This window comes from Grus americana, chromosome 24 (genome assembly GCF_028858705.1).
Source record: "Grus americana isolate bGruAme1 chromosome 24, bGruAme1.mat, whole genome shotgun sequence".
Taxonomy (NCBI): Eukaryota; Metazoa; Chordata; class Aves; order Gruiformes; family Gruidae; genus Grus; species Grus americana.
The window spans coordinates 349,730-366,145 of record NC_072875.1 but is presented as its reverse complement, the minus strand read 5'-3'; the positions used below and the strand labels follow the sequence as shown (position 1 = coordinate 366,145).

The following is a 16,416-nucleotide window of genomic DNA, read 5'->3' as shown; positions in this document are numbered from 1 at the left end:
GGCAGTTATGAAATCTTGCTGTCGTTGATTGTAGACTCTGCGACTTGGAAGGAATGACTTGTGAAAATTGTCACTTCTTGCCTGCAGATCTAAATGTCACAAGCACTGAAATGACTGAAGAATCCATTGACATTATAAAGTCCATCAGATCATTGGAATGATTTGGATATCATTTGTAGGCATGCTTCACTTGCAAATCAAGTGCTGAAGCATTAACCAGTTGTAATGCTAGAACTGCAAACTTTATATGGGATATTGGAAAAACTCCCCCTAGAAATCCGATGACATCCTAATGCCGTAGTAGCTTGACTTAGTAGGAGAATGTTCTACCCTGTGACCCCAGCATCTGCAAAAGAGCAATGAATGCAGAAGAGTGATAACAAACACCTGTTACAAGATTCTAGTTTACAAGCATACCCTCCTCCTGCTCTACTTTTCTTTTTCCAGACTGAGTTTAGCTGCTCATCTCCAAACTGGAGTGCCTGTTCTAGCCTTCCCTCTGACATTCCCATGCTTTACCGTTACTTGCTTCTGCAGAAATTTCATAGTGCTACTTCTTTTTGTTTCCCCTGGTGACAGAACTTGGATCTAACAAAGCGAAAAATGCTTCACGAGGGACCTCTAATTTGGAAGGTTAATCGTGACAAAACTATCGGTGAGTTCTGTTCCATCAACTGACTTAAAGTTGGGTTTATGTGTGTTCGCTGAGAAGGAGAGAAAAATAAAGCATTTTGCAGTTTCCAATTATGATCCTTACTGCCACCTATAATAATGCCTGTGTGTTTCTCAGAGCTGATTAAATTATTCTTGTCAATTCTGAAATGTGCTAGAGTGTCATTAAGGCCATGCAGGGACACAGCAGTCAGTCATGAGATGATCCAATTCCATCTGTAGCTTTCTGCTGTAGTTTTGATGAGGAAGATTTGCAAGCTTCGCCTAGAATGGCATAGCACTGATTACTGCCTCTGCATGAGTAATCAAAAATGCAGCCTTTTTCTTTCTGCAGGGGTGTGATATAAAACTATGAATCTTTAACTCATTCTGAGTTCTTTTGCACTCTGTGCAGATCTCTACACTCTGCTTCTGGAGGACATTCTGGTGCTGTTGCAGAAACAAGATGATAAACTGGTACTGAAGTGTCACAGTAAAATCCTGGCATCAACAGCGGATAGTAAACACACCTTCAGTCCTATCATCAAATTGAACACCGTTCTGGTTCGTCAGGTGGCAACAGGTCAGTGTAACCAATTGGGAACGCAAAGGAGGAAGCCAAAAATTAAGAGCAGATCAGCTGAGGATAGGTGTTTTTGTCTAGAGTTCCAGAGTAGAACATGGAAAAATGTGTAGGCTTAATTCTTGGTTGTCCAACATCCTGCTTTGCATGTACGAGCTGTTTAACTTCTTTGCATCAGTAATAGGCATAGCTGGAGTTTTAAATAGACTTCTAAATTAAAGTACTCTGATTGTATTAGATGAAAGGTACTCTAGAAATTATTAGGAAGGAAAAGAGGAGAAATAAATCTGTTTCAAAATGGTTTGGGCGGTAATGGCTCTTTTCTTTCAGGACTAATAGAGAAATGTCCTGGATAGGGAAAGATGAATGTTTGTATATTATAGTATTGGAGGGTTATCTCATGAATAATTCTTTCATTGTTTCTGGTTGGGGTTATGCCCAGTTTTAGGAATTTTCAGAAAGCTATGTGAAACAAGGCATCTAGTTAAATTCTTTCCTCCCTGTGTTGCTTCAGATAACAAAGCTTTCTTCGTCATCTCCATGTCAGAAAATGGCGCTCATATTTATGAACTGGTGGCACAGACTGTTTCAGAAAAGAATGTGTAAGTAATCGGTTCAGCTCCATCTGCTGCTTGATTTGTTGTACTTGAGAGATCTTTTACATCTGCTTGCCTGTCGTAACTGTGCAGGTGTCCATGAATTACTTGAGTTCCTTCTCTAAGCTTAGCCGAAAGCATAGCTATGTTGGCCTACGTAGGAGTATCTGAGGATAGTCTCTCCCAGCTTCTAAAAAGCAGAGGGGAGGATGTATACACATGTTAGTGAGCGCATGTGTGTATATATACACGCGCATATGTATTAAAAAACCCTATACATACACTCAGTGATTCTGTTGTTGTTGCTTGCTGTCTGGCTCTCTCCAACCCCTTTTCTGACCTCAAAAATGCTTTCCTTTACCCTTGCAATTCTGGTCTTACATGGCTGACTGCCACATAAGTAATCCCGCATCCTCACGCAGAACCAGTTAGCCTTGCAGACTTTGATATACTAGCGTCATAAGCACCCCAACGCATGAATTTGATTCCCCAGCTAAACGCTTTTTCTTCTTTGGTAGAAATGCTTTTCTTCTAAAATGTAAGCAGGGCATAGACTTATTTGTGCGATACGTAGCAGCTATTCTAGTGTGTCACATATGAAACTCTTCAGTAATATGTGAAATGTTACTTAATGCTTTCGTATATATTTATATATAAAATAACTGCCTCACCTGACAGCTCCTGCTAAGGTCCTGTCATTCATTTGCTTTTGCTGAAGAATATCGTGGTGAGGTGAGCATTATGCTGTGGTGCAAGATATTGTATTGAATGTAACAGAATTAAAAAATATATAAATGAGATATTTCTCTTGATAAGAAAAGCAGTAATAATAGTAGCTGGATTGAAGAGGTATTTAACTGAGAAGTATTCACGATGCTTCATGCCTTGCATGTTTTCATTTGATGTTTCTGCTGCAGATGGCAGGACCTTATAGCTCAGATGGCAGGGAACGTCAAAATGGGGAGGACTAGAACAGTGATTCCATTACCACAGTCAGGACCTGGCGAGTAAGTAAAAGTATCTGGAGGAGGAGGAAGGGCTGGTTTTTCTTTTTCCAGCACCCCTGGCTCAAAGATTGCCAGCCAAAGCACTGATTCTCAAGCAGTGATTCAGCTCTATGTGACTAAAAGAATGTGTTCATTCTTTCCTCCTTGCAGAGAAGAGCGTGAAGAGGAGGAGCAGCAGAAGCTCAAAGAGCAGCATGACATTCCTGCCAGTAGCCTACAAAGTCCAGGTAAAAGAGTGGTCCAGGTAAATGGTATCAGTAGGTTTGCTACAGGGAGCGCAAATGTGCCAAGCCATATTCCTCGTGGCTTGGGAATCTTATGGTAGCTTTAACATTTTTCTGGAAATGATTTCTTTACAAGTCATGCTGAGAAGTGATACTGAACCTCTTGGAAACGTACCTCTTAATATTTCCATCCATTATGTTTCATAAATTGCTAGGAAAGATTCTTTTTTTTCCCCTGGAAAGAATTGACCTTTACCAAGCCCGTGCTCAAGAACTGTAATTTTTAGTGTTTTCAGAGATTTCTGTGTGAAGCAGAATTTTCTGCAGTTTATCATCACATTTGACATAGTTGTTTAACATGAATGTATGTTTTCTGTTTACTAGATAAAGATTTGGGTCTCGAATCTCCCTTGATACTGAATGCTCAGTCTTCTTCACCCATCATGTCTGAAAAGTCCAAGGTAGAAAGTCTGCTTGTGTCCGAAAGACAGTTTGATAAAGTGCAGCAGGCAGACCTGACGCCTGGTTCTTCTGCATGCTACGAACACACAACCACCAGTTTACCTTCGGTATCAGAAGGGCAGTGGGCATTGGATGCATTAAGGAACTGTGAGTATTTGTGGGCAAGGGCTGGTGGGATGTGATTTAGAGATGGAAATCGTTAGGTCACCATCTGAATCAATGAGCTAAAATACAATCTATAACCCATTTTTATTAAATATCAATTATCTCCGTGCTGTAGATTGCAGCATAGCAAAACAAAATGGATCTGACAGCAAGGAATTCTAAGTTCTAAATTCATATACTGGCCCTTTCTTTGGCTTTAGGCATCTCATTGTTTTTCCGTGGTTTTCCTATGTATAAAATGATGGTGCTAATGAATTGTTACTTATTGTCCATGAAGTGCTTTGATGACAAAATTGTATTGCAGAACTTTGCAGTGCAGTACAGTGCCATTGCTAGTCAGCAGTTTTTTAAAAGACAATGCAGTTAGCCTGTGGACTTATTTTTATAGCACTGGAGCAGAACAGGAGAGGTTGCATAAGTTGCAGAATACGATCTTGCATATTTTTTGTAAAATCCTGCAAATGAGATGGGATATATGTGAGCTTGACAAAGTCTAGGTTTAGATTTTCTGAGAACTTGAGAGATGGTTGGATATAGTTAGATCAACACTTGTGTGTGTTGAAATTTTCCTGATTATTCTGTAAAATTGTTTATAAAAGATTTTTAATCACTTCCTCTGTCTTCTGGTGTACCTCCTTTCAGAGGAAGAGTGCAGGGCTATGCAACCTACTTGATCAGATCCAGCAGTGCAATTCCTAAATAAAACTTCCTAAAATTTGAATTAATTCATTAACCCATATATCTCTGCATCCATTTCAGAGTTACCAGGAAAAGTCCCTCAATTGCACTTGGAGGGAATAGTCTGTATTGCTTCTCTCTCTGGGTCATTTGCTTTTACCTAAATGCAGAGCATTCATGTCCTCGGCCTGAATTCCCTTTTCCATCTCTCTCTACAAGTAACGAGAGTTTTCTGCAATCTAATAGTTTGTCTTGGACCTTTTGATCCTTTTATGCTTCTCCTCCTTAAAACATTCAAAGTCCTTTTCTAATTCTGAATGCTGTACAAATGGTCTTGGTACTTGTTTTCAGAGACCAGTGATAAGATTAGTCTCAGTCTGCAGGGTGTATAAAGATAGTATTAGTGACCTAGCATCTCATGACTATTCAGACTTAAAAGAGCAGCCCACTAAAAGCAGTAGTGGGTCACTCACATTTTGACAAGAGCCATCACTTAGATGAGCGACTGTTCTGTTGTATGAAATCATAGCTTTTCTTGGGTGTTACGTGAGCATTATATGGCGAGAATGAACAGTGTTCTTATGCTCTTGACGGTATCATATTTTTGTTTTGAACAATGTGTCCTTGTTATGAAGTATTTGGTTGGGATAATTTGAGAGCTAAAGGAATGTGGGTTGAAGTTCAAACAAGCATAAATTTGCATGAAATTTTAGGGAAAATGTGTCTTCGATTTTTTTTTTTTTTTTTTTTTTGATCCGTCATTTCAAAGTCAAGTGAAATATTCTCAATATGCTTGTTTCTCAGGTGGGAATCCCCTATTACAGCCATAGTTTTGAGTTCATTTGGGGACATGGGTAAAACCCTGGCACTCACCTGCCCTCCAGCTCACTTGCTGGATAATTTCAGTGGATGATTTCTCTGTTTCTCCCTAAGCAAGACGGAACTTGTACTGACATACTTGATTTTGCTTGTAAGGTAAAATGTGGAGAAGGGCTTCAGACCTTATATATTTATTTTTATCCCTATTTTTCCTACCAAGAGCAATGAGAGCGCTGGCTGCTATGAGATACACCTTTTTGAAAGGTTGGCCTTTAAGTCTAGTTTAATCACTGTTAGGGAGGTTGTAGTCTGTGAAACCTTGTGAATGTTATCTCTACTTGCAGTGGGCTTGCTGAAACAATTGTTGGTACAGCAGCTTGGATTTTCTGAGAAGGGGACCCTTGAAGACTGGCAGCGCTTTCCCAGGTTTAGGACCGTTTCTCAAGAAGCCCAGACAGAGAGTGGAAGTGAGCCTGGACTACAGCACTCCGACAATAACAAATTTCACCAGCCTGGAATAGACAGAATGCTTCCGAGAACCGGAATGAATGAGTCCACAGCTAGTTATGGCCTCCGGACTTCAGCCGAATCGCTAGTTCCAGGAGATGTCATGCAGCTGATGGCGAGAGACCCCAGATCAAGTAGTAACTTAGCAATAGACCGCATGAGTATGAATCTGGATGCCTCGAGCACAGAGCTGGAAGGGATGAGTGCTGATGAAAGTGGGGAGCATTTTTTTGATGCTCGAGAAGCTCACAGTGATGAAAATCCATCTGAAAGTGAACTAATGGAAAGGAAGGAGGAAGAGGATGTGCAAATACGGATCTCAGGTCAGTATATTTCATTCACTCACTGGATGATAGTCTGTCCAGATTCGGTATTAGAGACTTCAATTTTAAATAGAAGATGCTAAAGAAAATCACAGTATGTTTTCCTCTCTCGCTTATATGGTATAGGACCTTTAAAGTTAACTCTCAGAACTTGACAGTCATTTTAGCCCCAAAAACATGTACCTAATGAATTCTCTCTTTTGTGAAAGGAGACGCTGAAATACTGTGGGGTTAATAAACTGTGACAGACCGTAATTACAGAGGCACAGGCACAATGCAAGCTTTTGATTGCGGTTGCCACTGGACCACTTCACCTCTCGACTGACTGTTGGGACCTGTGGGGAAAATGTTTTCCCTGAAGGCAAAGCACTTCCTTAGCCTGTACACACAGAGCCCCCCGTGACTCATGCTGTTTTGTAGATGCTGTGTTGGCTTCTTCTGATCAAGCTTCAGAAAAGAAACTTAGCACTGTAGTTGTCTCCTGCAACCTCACCACAGTCTGAAGCTCTTAAAAGCTTATTATTTTTGGTATTTCTATTATTAGTAATACATAAGGTATATTTGATAGTTACCTGAGCAGCATCTCAAAGTATATATATTCTAGCCTTCAAGATTAACTCAGCAGAAAACTAGCTCTAAGACAAGCAGCTGTGAGCACTTTCATGGGTCTTTGCACGCTTCGTGTTTGGAAAGCCCTGCGATTTTGATCGGCTGACATGGTGACGCTGCACTAAATTTGGCACAAAAGTTGAGGTTTATCTTATGTGCGTGTTGTAGTAGTAGCTACTAGTAGGTAAATTGTATGTGACTATTAGTCTTGAAACCTCTTATCCATAAATATGCTTTTATTTAAAAATTGGATTCTATCATTGTGAATAAGCCAATTTGTGACTGTCTGAATGCTGCCTTCCAACTACATATTGAAAATAATTTTTCTTTCCCTGAATTACTGAGACATTTTAAATTACTAAAACTGAGCCAACAACTTGAAGCATCTAATTTATTTGTCACCTCTTATGCTGTTTACTTTCTTAACTGTGCAGGGACATCAAAATTAGATTGACCTGTTTTTACTGAATTCTAACTCCACATGCTAGCTTTGCTGTAATACTGTAGAGAAATTTATTCAATATAATCCTATTGCTAGGTGCAGGTTGTGAAAGCATTTCTATCTATAATTGCTTTATCTCCTAACATATCATCAGCAAGCCAAATTTTAATGCTAACCCATCTAAAAGCATCCACAGTACCATAGCTAGTTAGTGGAGGTTAGAAATCTAGCAGTCTGATTTGCCAGGTGCCGTTTGTGTAAGTGCAGGATTTTCAGACGTTATAATAGAAACACAGATTTTGGAAAAACGTGAAGGTAGGTGATTAGCTCACCTAATCATGCAATTCTCAAACTACAGTCCAAAAACCAGCCATGATCTCCGAAGCCCAATTCAGAACCATACTGTTCTGGTCTGATATAATCACTATTCTGCATGGTGTTCACAAATGCTTTTTCTTATCCATTTTAAAATGTCTCAGGAGATGGGCCTCTCACCACTTATCTTTCTTAAAGTCTGCTTAAACTGTCTACAGTTCAGTGGTTCTTGGTGATTATTGAGCTGGAGGTGTTAGTAAAAAGCTGTTCTCTTAACAGGAAATTATTTGATCCTTGATGGATATGAACCAGTGCAGGAGAGCTCCACAGATGAGGAGGTATCATCTCTAGTTCACCAGTGCGCTGCAGGTGGCCGCACCTCTTTGGACTCTGCACAGCAGCAGCCACTTTCCCCACGGGACACCCAGTCGGATGGAGGAAGCTCCCCGTTTGCTGAGGAGATGATGGCCTCACGCTGGGGGGGAGTAGAAGAGCCCTGCTCATTTGTAGCAAGCCCTCACTTCTCTATAGAGTCACGTGTGCAGATGATGCAGTATATTCAGAAGATAGAGGATGACCTTGAAAAGTTAAAGGTATGCTGTGTTTCTATTTGCAGTATCAGGGTTTTCGTATCCCTTCGGTTTTGTTTCAGAAAAGAGTTTGAAAATAATTTTGAGGGGGAAGAAAGGCAGCCGTGCCTTTTTATGTCTTCGGTTCTTATCTCTGGAAGCTTTTTGAAGCAGACACTTGGTGCGGTTTTGTTTGCTTAAAGTTGTGGGTTACAGGAGGCAAATAGTTCTGCTAGAGCTAGTGAGTATGTATATTGCTGTAATTTGAATTTGGAGAGATTCCTGAGGGATAGGACAAATCTGATGCAAGTCTGGAACAATGGAGTTTTGAAGGGGCCGCTGACCTAGGGAATATGAATTCCTGACATAAAAAGACTTACTAAATCTGTTGCATACTGCTGCTAATGTCAAATGAAGGCGCTAAGTTGCGGTAGACCGCTAATGAGGTTTTTAGCCTCACTGTATTCAAAATGATTTTTTGTATGTGACAGGGGTTCTCTGTACATAATAGTCAGTGCTGTAGAAGGTTTATAGCATCTTGATATGAGACATACTAACACATTAAGCCAGTAGCCAGCCTTTAATTTAACTGAAATCTGAAAAGAAAGTAGAATATTGCAGGCAAATGGAAGGCCTGGTAAAGATGCTGATAAAAGAGTTGAGATCCACAGTGGGTCACTGTGCAACACTGGTGATTCCAGTGCACTCACCTATAGTGAAACTTCTCTTTTTCCATTTGAAGCCCTCTTTGCTCACTTGGTAAATGGAGAAAGAGCCACCTGAGTTTTGGGGTTGTTTTTGTTTTTTAGGAGGTTGAGGAAGACTACACCATTCTCCGACGCCAAGGGCTGGCTGGATCAGCCTCCACAGGAGAGCACTCAGGTACGCAGCCAGACTGTCTATAATTGGTGGCATATACCATGTTAGCTTCAGACATTAAACAAAGCGCACAAAGTCAATTATTTAATGTTTCTCATGCACACAAGAAAGGTTTCACCTACTTCAGCAGCTCTCACAGGGCTGAGACCATGCTGATTCCAGGAAAGGTCAGCTGAGTCCACTGAGACTCACATGTGCGGAGGAGCTTGTTCCTTCCTCTGAAAAGGCTGTTTGCAACCTGACTCACCCCTACCTGCCACAGACCTACATCTCAGGACGTACAACTTCTCTTTCAAAGAAGGCTAGATTGACGTAAAGTCCCAAAGGAAGAGTTTTGAACATGTAAATTAACTACAATCTGTCTTTTCTTTCTCTGGGGTGTCTCTGCTATGTAAAGTGGTTGCCATGAGTCCCTTTAAATTGTCCTTAGGCATCCTAGAGATGTAATTGCTGAAATTACTAACAAAGATCTTAAGATTAAATGAGTGTACTGTCTCTCACATAGCATGCTTTCTCAGCTAGTACTGGTGTTCAGAAATGTTAGGCATTCATCTCTCATTGCACCCCCTCTCTCACCACCACCCCTTTTTTTTTTTTTTTTCTTCTCTTTTCCTCCTTCAGAGTAAAGCTAGTCATGTTTTCAGGAGTAGCTGAAGATTGGATGAAGAGTGGCAGGACACAACACCCACTGTCTTCGTTTTGGACTCTGAGACAAGAGGGCTTGAATCCAAACATGAACCATATTCTAGCAAAGTGGGCATGGCGTGTTTTTTCCGTGGGACATCTGCACTATCTTGTCAGTGGGGGAGTCTATTCTGCTCCTCTCCTTGCTACCAGAAATTCATTTTTCAGAACAGAAAAACCAAACCAAATGTACAGAGCTTTGGGTGTAGGATATAAAAATGTATTTAGACATTTAAAAAAAGAAATCAATGTATTTATTTGACTTCATTCCGTGTATCAAAAGCACATTTTCATTTTTTAATCTGCCTTTTTTTTTTTTTTCTATTTTAATTGGGTAGTGACAGTTCTAGCCCTCTGCATATAGCACACCCTGTCTGCCACTGCTCCTGACCCAAAGGTCAGGTCAGAGGGGAGAGGGTGTGCCTATGTGCAGTGTACCTTTTCTTCACTGGACTGGACTCTGCACTCCCTGCTGGCAATCAAACTGCCACGCGAAGAGCTACTTATGAAGGTGTTAGGATGACTTGTGGCTGGAACTATCTTTATTCAACAATGGCATGGGAACTGTTCTTGTCACCACGTGGGTAACAAGAATTTTCCATGCACTAAATAGCCAGGCACTTGAGATGGGCAAATTTTCTTTTTCCCCTCTCCCATTAGGGTTTCCTTTCTTGACATGCAAGATTAGACTGGGAGAGGAGAAAGATAGGTTTAATTTTTTTGTTGGCTTTGATCATTGTCTCCTTTGTAAAGTGATAAAAATACTTGGACCTGCAGCACTTTTGTAACTCTTCTCTGGATCAAAAAAAAAAAAAAAAAGCAAACCCAGAAGTGTTTCAAAGATGTGGGGCAGATCTGCCCCTGATTCACTACTGAATGATTAAGGGCTGCCATTTGAGTTAGCCACAGGTACTGCTGATTATAGGGCCAGTAAGTTTTAGTACCTGAAAGTATGTCTTGCTGAGGGCTCGGGGTGGGTTTGGGGGGTTTTTTTGGGGGTGGGGTCGGGTTGTTTGGGGGTTTTTTGTTTTGTTTTAAAAAACTGATTTGTGCCAATGTGTTCTCACTGAAACAGAGATGTGCAAAACAAAGAAGGCTGAAACAGCTCTCTAGTACTTCCTTAGGTCTGTTCTAATGGGGTTTGCTGATGGAATTCCTTCCTGCCTTGTTCCTTCTTACTGGAACAAGATGGTAAATATCAGGCTACCAGCAGAGCTCACACCGGACAGCCGAAGCTGGCTGTGCCTCTGCTCTGAAGTTGGTCCTAGGGCAGGCAGTTCCTGCTTGGCATAGGGTGGTTCAAGCTGTCCCGAGTATCACAGGCACCGTGAATACGACTGCTAGAGGAAAGTGTGTAAGGCAGTCTTTTTTGCACCCTCTTCCCAAGTTTTAAACTATTTAACTCAATTGGAACAGCATGCCAAACCTGTAAATCCCATTAACACATCAGAACTGCTATATCATTGTTTGCATCACTGTGTGCAGCATGAAGTGCTGAGAATCTGTCTTTGGTCAGCATAAAGATCATACTCCCTGCTCCTTTAAAACAAACGTTTTCTCTTTAGCTGCTGGCAAGAAATCAGATCTGTCCTCTGTCTATTCATGTAGGGAAGAAACCGGTTGTTGCTCTTCCCATTAGAAATATGCAAGGGATGTGTTCATGTACAGATTGACAGAGGTTGAGCAGAGATGGTTTTGGGCCTGATGTGAAAGTTGGAGCCGTGAGCCCTTACAGAGTAGGGAGGAGTTTCTCTTGTTTTAAGACGCAATTGCACAAAGTACCATTTTTCACCAGCGGAGCATTACACTGCCAACACAAGCCAAAGCGTTCTCCTCCAGGCTGGCAGGAGCTTCCTCTTCCTTGGGACTCGCGAAGGCCTGCCCTGTGTCACCTGTATGAGTACACTGTCAGTATTAGCCAAGCACTCCCATTCCTACTGGGTGGGATCTCCCCTCCTTGCCTTCAGCCATACGGTTCCTTTGGCTATAAACATCTAGACTTGCTCTGATAAGCCCCCACGCTAGAATGCTGCCTAATGCTGATACGGCATCTTTTACCTGATCCTGCCAGAAAGAGAACTGGGCTGTAGCCACACTTGGTGTTTAAGGCCCTTCTCCCCTTACATAAAAGGACCCTTGTCCCCCCCCAACTCTCCCGCATCAGTTGGTATGATGCTTGCCTGGGTCTACACACTCCAGAAACAGGAGCAATTACTGTGACCTTAGCTGTCTAAAAGCTTTCCAGCAGGCTTCTATGGCTGATTGAAAATTAGCACTGAACTCTATTAAATAGAGAGAGCTTAGTCTGGCTTTTCAGGAGTATACTGGAAGACCAGCAAAGACGGGACTTGTGAAGGCCTGGTTGCTTAATGCTCTTTCCTTGTGACTGAAGACAAAATCCTTGGTTCTCTGGTTTTCGCCAAGTTGCCTGAATTTCAAGGTTCATGGTGAGCAACATACTATGCTTCACGAGAAGCATATAGCCGTTCGGATGGGCCATGGGGCAGCAGTCTGCCCATGCTGCTTTCCCCACCATCCCCTAATGCCACCTTGGACGTGATCCACTGGGAGGGCACGTGCAGTTCTGTCCCTGTCACCTCTCAAGAAGCGTAAGGGGAGACATCCACACTTTGTGCCGGGCTAACGATGATGGCAGAGAAGCCTTTGTGCAGGATAAAACGGACAGTCTCCAGTGCAGGAGGCTGCAGGGAGCTTTAAGGAATGTTAAAGACCAACCCGTTTGAACCCAGTTTTATGGGCAACGTAAATGACACACTCTGCTCTGTCCCGTTTGTTTTTTGTTTCAGCTGGCCTTCTTATGCTGCATTGATCATCCTCACAAATAGGGCATTACTCCTTGAGAAAATGGTGGGGTCAGGGATCCGCTCTCTTCTGAGAGCAGTAACCTGAAATAATGAGGGATTCCTTTTTCCTCCCTAGCACATCTGCTGCATGGCACACCTCAGGCCATGCCTCGCTGGGTGGAAGGAGCTGGAACTCAAATGCACTATTCAGGATTCTCACTTTTTTTTTTTTCCCCCCTTTAAGCCATAAGATTACTCCAGTTTCCAGTGTAAGGAAGCATTTTTATTTGTCCCTGGTTGGTGATGGATTGATTGTACATTCCCTTATTCAGACTGGATAGCAGAGCAGGACAATGTTCTCTGGTTTGTTTGCCCCAGTCTCTCCTTCCCAATATTCTGTTTTTTTTTTTTTTTCTTTCCCAAATACAAGATGAGCAAGTGTTTCTTATCTTGGGAACAAAGATGTAGCATAGCAGCCGTTCTTTCATATCCTCCTGAGAAGTGATTTCTCTTCTGCTGTTACTGGGTATAGTTGGTGGACAAGCAAAAAAGTCAGATGAGTACTTTCTGGAAAGGGGAGTTTCCTTCTCGTGTAGAAGAGCAAATGCTAAGCTGGTGTTTGATTGCTCTGGTTTCTTGAACATATCTTATCTGTAGGAAGGGGAGATTTTTTTAACATCCTATAGGTGGGATCAGAAAGAAGGATGAGGAACGTAAACCTCAAGAGCTAAGAAGTCTAGATGGTTTTGGTCAGCTTTGAGACGGCACTACGCCTATTTCCAGTGTTTTCATAAAACTTAGATAGGCCGATTTACAGATACTGTCCCTGTTATTAGAAGAGGGGTCTGGTGCTTTGGCAGGTGACCCTTGATTATAATCTCAGTGCTTGATGGTATCTGGTATTGTTTTCTCCCTCTGTTCCCCAAAGAAATCCCTTAATTCCTTCCCCCTCCCCAAAGGTGCCAACTGACAAGCAGATGTACTGCAAAAGGGATACTGCAGCCAAAACACTGCTGTTTTATTTTGAATTAAGTCTTGTGGAGCTCTCTTCATACTAGAGTATTTTTATTTTCTTTGTACAACATACAATCATGTACTCTTAACAGAGATTTACTTTAAAGAGAAGAAAAAAGATCTGGAAGTATTCTTTAAAAAATACACAAAAATCTTTATTAATAATCCTGTATTTTTACTGATCATGTTTGAATGTCTAAAAAGACTTTATTGTTCTAATTATCCAGATGTATGTTTGTAAAATAGCTCTTTTATGACTTAGCTGATAAGGTTGTATGTTTCTGGAATTAAATATTGGTCACTTAAAAAAAAAAAATCTGTTTTCAGGATCTGGGAAATAGAAAATTTAAGCGTTTCAAATATCATTAAATAAGCTTAAAGGAAATAAGTTTTGTCTGCTGGATTTTTTGTGGATTGTTTTGATTTAATTGCCTGTTTGGCAGGACAAACTGTTTTGATCAGCAAAGGAAGCCTTCATTTGGTACAGATGACCTTTCAGAGCCCGTTGTTGCTGTTGTAAATGTGGGACCCCCAGTTCTCCCCGTTAGCACAATTCTTATTGATGGGGCGCTCTTCCTTGAGGAGAGAGCGAGAGCCTCCTGCCGCCGGCGGCGGAGATGCCCTCCTGTGCCCAGCCGACGGGCAAAGTGCAGAAAATGCTGTCTTCGTGCTCTGGTTGAGGTAAAAGCGGCCGGTAGTTCCAAACACTGACTGTTTCCCCTCCTGCTGTGCTGTATCCTGCTAGTTTCAGAGGAAATATTTGGGCCACTGGAGCGACCTTGGTTCTAGTGGATGAGTTCACTCCAACCATCCGTATCTCATCCCCACTCTAACCTCGTGAATGAACAAGGATGTTTCTGGACTTGGCAGTCTCTGCTTAAAGAGCTGCTTCTAGCAATGTATCTCATTTTGTGTGTCTTCTCCAAAGGTCTGTGCCCTTTAAAAAAGGGGGGAAAAAAAAATATTGAATCTGGAGAGATTTTAATCAACTCTTAAAACTCTTCTGATGTCGAAGGCACCGTGTTCAGAGTTTCACAGATGCTCAAGTACCTTGACCAAATTTCTGCTGGTCAGAGTTGAGTGAGTGAATATCTAGTCTTTGTCTAAAGTCAAACATGCTTCCTGAAAGAGCTGAAGTTCCAGATGAGTAAGAAATCAATGCTTCTGTGCCCATCACCTTCTGGATTTGTACTTCTTTGCCTCTCTGTGTTAGTCTCAACAGCAGTCTTGTCTGACGGCTATAATCTGACGGGTATCTGCATGTGGTATGTAATAGGAGTCTCCTGCTAAACCGAGGCAAAAGAAAGCTGATGAAATAAAACAGCAGCAGCAAAGTGCTTGTTTGGGAGCTGCCTTTTAAAGGAGGGTGGTGTTTGGTTCCTTGCCAAATGCCATCTTTATCGTACAGGGAAGAGCGTCCCTATGTCTTCCCTTTGCTGGTCCCTCGACCAGTAAGGAGGAATTAGCGCAAACCTCAGCGTCAAGAAGACAAACAAATCTGCCATTTGATCTAAGCTGAGGATGATACTTCAGGACGTTCCCCACGGTAAGTGATGCCTTGGTCGTGTTTTGCACAGCTCGTAGTGCACCTGCGGCCGTTCGGTTTGTTTCAGCAATTGCTGGATGTGATTTGGAAGTGGTGAATTTCCTACCTTTGCGGTGAATTTCCTACTTGGGTGCAACACCATCTATTGCATTTGCTGGAGTGCTTTTTGTTACTCTTTGTGTCCCTAACAGCAATTTAATCAACGCTTTGAAAAGTCCAACATAGCTGTCACCATTAATGCTTTGGCTCATCTGATCATCGTTGACAATTAAATCTGAGCAGTGAGTTTCGCTTTCTGTTGCAAGTCAGTTCTGTGTTCCCATGCTCCAGCACTTCACCTGCTGTAGGGGTTGCTTTCCAGTTTCCAGCATTGTAGTTTAAATCCAACCAGAACCATTATCCAATGAAATAAGTTGATTTTACTAACTTACAGGCTTATTCTTGTTTTTAAAACGGACTCTGTTTTGACAGTTAGGAACTGTCAGCATGTAGCCTTTCGACATGATACTAAGCTTGCAAATTTTTATCATTTAAGTCTTGCTGGACTAATTTTTCCCCGAAGCGTTTGCTGTTCAAACTACAAGGCTGCAGCTTTATATCAAATGTTAGCCAGAGTCCATCGGGCTTAAACGATAGTTTGCTTGCGTTCTGTAAAGTGAATCTTCTTCCTTATATGCGTCTTTTGGTTTTAAACTTTATACCTTTGAAGAAGTTTGGTTTCTTCCAGCAAGAAAATCTTCTCTGGAGTGTTCACAAAGACGGTGCGTGTGTGTGAAGTGGTGCGTGCAGCAGAACTAGACACTTGTTTTTCCTCTCTAGGCTGCTCTGTTTTACCAAGTTAGGGTTTCTAGAAGCTGAAACTTCCCCCTTCTGCTTGGCGGCCCTTGCCTCCCCTTTACAAGATGTGGGATAGAGCGCCGATGGGGACGGTCACGTAACGGAAGCTGTATTGTACTGCTTTGTGTATCCACTTGAGGCTTTTCATTTCCATTCTTTTGCTGGATATTTTTCCCTCCACTAGGATCAAATAGAAATTTGAAAGAGAAGTAAAATGAAACTTGCTATTGAGGGAACTTGCAAATTTTTTAATAGGGAACATCTGTGCTAAGAGTTTTGTGCCAAGGCCTCTGTTTTGTTGTATTATCTGCAGTGGATGCCTTACATGAATCCCTATCATTTAGTGATATTCCTATCTTTATTCCTATCTTCAGGTTTTGACTTCCCTGGAAAGTGATGCGCTCACATTCCCGACAGACAAGCCGATGAAAATAAATGAATAAGAAACAAGCACCAAAACAGAAAACAAACTAAATCAGATATATTTCTGAATGTTTAGAGTCGTCTTTTTTTTTCTTTTTTTTTCTTTCCCCTGCTGCAGTATGTATGTGAAGCTCCTTGAGAGATTACTTTATTATAATTGGTAATCTCAGCTCTATTATGCTTTCCTAATGATGCTGTTCGTGTTTTGCCTATTTAAATGTTATTTTATATATTCCCTTTACTGTGCTGCTGTAAATAAATGATTCAAATTAAACAGCT

General features: G+C 41.6%; 1 protein-coding gene across 7 annotated transcripts in view; it reads left to right on the top strand.

Annotated features, from left to right (window-relative positions):
* ARHGEF12 (Rho guanine nucleotide exchange factor 12) overlaps window positions 1-13,716 on the top strand; it is an 83,166-nt gene extending 69,450 nt beyond the window's left edge. For all 7 annotated transcript variants that reach the window (XM_054803338.1, XM_054803340.1, XM_054803336.1 and 4 more), the window contains 10 exons: window positions 580-655; window positions 1,067-1,234; window positions 1,749-1,836; window positions 2,748-2,837; window positions 2,988-3,064; window positions 3,446-3,670; window positions 5,530-6,015; window positions 7,661-7,974; window positions 8,760-8,832; window positions 9,451-13,716. In XM_054803338.1, coding sequence (XP_054659313.1) covers window positions 580-655; window positions 1,067-1,234; window positions 1,749-1,836; window positions 2,748-2,837; window positions 2,988-3,064; window positions 3,446-3,670; window positions 5,530-6,015; window positions 7,661-7,974; window positions 8,760-8,832; window positions 9,451-9,455 — 1,602 coding nt within the window. In that variant the 3' untranslated portion in view covers window positions 9,456-13,716. The remainder of the gene's footprint in view (window positions 1-579; window positions 656-1,066; window positions 1,235-1,748; window positions 1,837-2,747; window positions 2,838-2,987; window positions 3,065-3,445; window positions 3,671-5,529; window positions 6,016-7,660; window positions 7,975-8,759; window positions 8,833-9,450) is intronic.
* The last annotated feature ends 2,700 nt before the right edge of the window (window positions 13,717-16,416 follow it).